At 61.8% G+C, this 3705-nt stretch overlaps 1 protein-coding gene across 1 annotated transcript; it reads right to left on the reverse strand.

Moving 5' to 3' along the window:
- On the reverse strand, window positions 1-1962 carry DCXR (dicarbonyl and L-xylulose reductase). The gene is made up of 8 exons (XM_059908801.1): window positions 1837-1962; window positions 1656-1753; window positions 999-1153; window positions 859-901; window positions 683-782; window positions 529-593; window positions 320-437; window positions 1-200 (listed from the first exon to the last, which is right to left on the reverse strand). The coding sequence occupies exons 1-8, from the start codon at window positions 1886-1888 to the stop codon at window positions 97-99; spliced, it is 735 nt and encodes a 244-aa protein (XP_059764784.1). The 5' UTR covers window positions 1889-1962; the 3' UTR covers window positions 1-96.
- Between the last annotated feature and the right edge of the window lie 1743 nt (window positions 1963-3705).

The raw sequence follows: 3705 nt of genomic DNA on the forward strand, positions 1-3705 counted from the left end.
TGGGCAGAAGAATCATGTTTATTGGAGGGATGGGGAAGGGGGGTGGGGGTAAAAGTGGGCTCAGCATGGAACACGGGTGTGTGTGGGCGGAGGGGCTCAGGTAGCCAGGAAGCCTCCATCCACCGGCACAGTGGAGCCCGTGGTCATGCTGCTGCGGTCACTCAGCAGGAAGAGGATGGTGTCTACCACGTTCTCCACCTCTGTGGGCGGGGTGGGGTTCAGGACGTGGTTGAAAGGAGCTGCCCTTCATCATTCCCTCCCACCCCTCACCTGAGCAAGCCACTGATTCAACTCCCAGCTGGGCTCCCACCCGACTCACCGGCAAACCTGCCAAGCGGGATGCGATCCAGCATGGTCTTGGCCTTCTGGGGGTCGCTCCAGTTGGCCTGGCCCATGGGTGTCATCACCACTGTGGGGTTGAGTGCATTCACACGGATCTGCACTGGGACAGGCAGGGGGTCAGCTGGGTGGGCTGAGGCTCTCTGGGCACGTGGGCTGGGTGATGGGAGGCATCCCAGTAGGGCTCACCTGGTGTGGCCCAAGCTCCAGAGCCATCACCTTGGTCAGCATGTCCAAGGCACCCTTGGTGGAGCCTGTGAGGAGAGACAGCCTGTGTGGAGCCTGAGCTGGCTGCTCAGGCTGGGGGGGTGGGGGGGGCAGGGCACAGCCGGGGCTTGCTCACAGTAGACGCTGTGGTTAGTCACTGCGCGCTGGGAGGCCTGGCTGGAGACATTCACGATGGACCCCGGGGCTCCCCGAGCTATTAAGCCTCGGGCCACGATCTGTAATTGCAGAGGAAGCATGAGGCAGAACTGGTGTCACCCCCCAGTTCCCACTCCTGCCCTGAAGGCAGCTCACCTGGGACACCTGGATGACAGCCCGAAGGTTCACGTCGAAAGACCTGGAAGCAGATGGATAGACCCTGGTCAGGGACTCGGACTGCTGCAGCAGGAGACAGCCCTTCCCCCTGGGAGTTCCTCCACCCCTCCCTGGCTCACGTGTCACACGCCTCCTTGGTGACCTCCAGGAAGGGCTGCAGCAGCGCCACGGCAGCATTGTTCACCAGCAGATCCACAGGGCCCACGCCGCCCAGCGCTCGCTCCGTGGCCTCCCAGTCACCCAGGTCCACACACACGGGCTCTACCCCAGGGCACTGTGTGTATTAGGTGGTAAGGGGGCACATCTACCAGAGGATTCATGCCCAAGAATGGGTACAGCTGGGCCTCTGACGTGCGAGGGAGAAGGGCTGGGTTTGCATGGCTTTTCAGTTCGACAGGGGTTGGGGTTAGGGGTTCCAGAGGAGCCAGTCACCTTCCTGGGGCTCAGAATCCCAGGCTGCTGCAGGGGGAGGGTAGTTAACTCGGCCTCTGGGGCTTCGGGAACTGGAGTCTGGCCCCGCCTCCGGCCAGTCTACTTCCTCCCAGCGCCCGAACGCCTCTGGCCCCGGGCCTGCAAGGCAGCCATTTCTGCCTCCTCCTAAGCCCAGGAGGAGTCGTCGTTCTCCCGACCCGTCGGTCCCCAACAGAGGCCGTGCGCCCGGCGTGGGGGAGGGTGTGCAAGAGTCCTTGGCGAACCCCAGCGCCTGGCGCCCGCGTGTCCCGGCCCGCCCTCAGCCTCGCCCGCCGCCCGCTGGGCTGGGACAGGGCGACGCCTACCTCGCGGACCAGGCTGTCCAGGTCGGCCTGGGTCCGGCTCACAGCCACCACTTGTGCACCCGCCGCGTGCAGCGCCTGGACAGTGCTGCGCCCGATGCCTGCAAGGAGCGCGGCTCAGTGCGGGCGCCCCTCCCCGGCCTCCCCCTCCCAGGCCCACCTTTGGCCGCCGCCCCGGGCCCACCTTTGCCCGCCCCAGTGACGAGCGCCCGGCGCCCCGCGAAGCTCAACTCCATGAGATTCAGACCAGCCCTGCGCACTGGTGAGGCCCAACTGCGTGCCTGGGTTCAGCTGCGCGCGACCGTCCGCGAGGGCGCGGGGCGGGGCGGGACGCGGCGGGCCAATCGCAGGGCGGTGTCCTGGGGAGGGAGGGAATATTCAAATAGCGGCTTCCCCACGGGGGCGATTGGCCGAAAGGAGTGGGCGCGGCCGAGGCGGGGCAGGCGGGGTGCCCGCTGGACTCTTGGGCGGGGTTTTTCAAACTGCCCTGTGGTGACCCTTAGACCCGGCGTGAAATAGGTTTAGCGGGCCCCGCTAGCATATTTCCCCTGCCAAGAGGATTATTACAAAAAAATAGATGTGGTAATTAATACGTAATTATACGTAGCTCTACGTGAAAGAGATCTCAGGGCTAACATTTTTTTCTTTTGTTTCTGAGAAGAAAAGTTTGGCAAAGAGAATCACATGCTCCCCTCCCCCAGACCTGGGAGTAGCTCACGCAGGCTGACCTGTGCTTAGAGGGAAAGGGTTTGGACAACCCAATAAGCCTGAAGAAGAGGCCAAGACTAACAAAGGTGCGCTTTAGCCTCAAAGGGAGTTGAAACGCTGACTCACCAGACCAACCCACAGAAGGCCACCAGGACTTTAAAAACTTGGATAGGATGGGAAGGGATAGGCTTGGTGTCATGGGGTACCCAGTGGCCAGCAAGGGCAAACATTGCTTCCTGCAGCTTTATGGTCAGAGATATATGTGTGCTCATGTGTCCACATGTGCATTGACTCCTCCTGTAAAAGCTACTTTGTTCTGTGGGTCATGGTGGGAAAGTCTAGAAACACTGCCCTTGAGGACCTTCTGTGGACAGGAGTAAGGAAGTGGTGATTGCAGGGCCTCTGGGTCACTGTGGCTTTAGGCCCAGAGAGGTGGACAGTCTGGAGGAGAGAGTGGCTGGGGACAGCAGGAGGCACAGGTTTGAGAAGCCCCTGTAGGATAGCCAAGTGAGTCCTCCCTACCAGACCTGGCCCTGTGGTGCAGCCGACACCCTCTAGGCACTGGGCAAACCCTGCCTTCTGCTCCTAACCTTGGACCCTGCCCTCTGCCTGCCAGAAGCCAAGGGGAGGGGGGGAACAGCCCCCAACCTGTCCTTCCTGAAAGGCACATCTGCTTAGGTCCCTTCACTGGCTTTACCTGGCCCCCAGAATGGTGTTCAAATCCTTTCACTTGCCCTGTGATCCTCGGTGGACCAGCTGGACTGAGCCAAGCCAGCTTTGGCACAAACCTTGCTCTGGGAGGCCCTGAGGCTGGCTAGAAGTGCCCTCAGCACTCCCCATCCCTGCAACGTGCCCTTCGCTCTCAGCCCAGTGGTACCATTGCCTGGAGCGCCCCACCCCAGCCCCTCATCCCTTGCCCCCTTGCCCAGAGTTGGATACTGCACCAGTCCAGCTGACTGACCACCTCAGGCCTCATCACACCCACACTCAGAAGGCATGGGTCATGTGGAACCTGACCCAGGAGGCAAGCACAGCTGAATCCCAGCAGGGCCTGCAAAACCCTCTATCTGCCCCAGCTGCAGGGCTGTTGTGTCTGGAGTCAGGCCAGGGACAGTAGGTAGAGCAGCAGCTGTGGACCCTTCCCCAGCTGGGGCTGCCCTCTCATGGGTGGTCTTGTGGGGGAAGGTGTGCCCCAAGGTGGAGCTGATTGCTCAGGGTTGGATAAGCTATAATGGTCCAGCACCCCACCCCTCATGCCGGGGGCTGAGCGCTCAGCCCCATCTTCCCTAGGGATAGCCTATGGTCCAGAGCATCTCCCCGCAGCTCCTCAGACCCTCTACCCTCT

The sequence above is a fragment of the Balaenoptera ricei genome, chromosome 20 (genome assembly GCF_028023285.1).
Source record: "Balaenoptera ricei isolate mBalRic1 chromosome 20, mBalRic1.hap2, whole genome shotgun sequence".
Classification (NCBI taxonomy): Eukaryota; Metazoa; Chordata; class Mammalia; order Artiodactyla; family Balaenopteridae; genus Balaenoptera; species Balaenoptera ricei.

What these genes read in the sequence shown, in the direction of transcription:
- DCXR (XM_059908801.1), bottom strand. Translation starts at nt 1,888, where the DNA reads ATGGAGTTGAGCTTCGCGGGGCGCCGGGCGCTCGTCACTGGGGCGGGC. An exon ending in TGGACAGCCTGGTCCGCGAG is followed by an intron (nt 1,154 to 1,655) that starts GTAGGCGTCGCC and finishes TAATACACACAG; the next exon opens with TGCCCTGGGGTAGAGCCCGT. An exon ending in CCCGCTTGGCAGGTTTGCCG is followed by an intron (nt 201 to 319) that starts GTGAGTCGGGTG and finishes CCCCGCCCACAG; the next exon opens with AGGTGGAGAACGTGGTAGAC.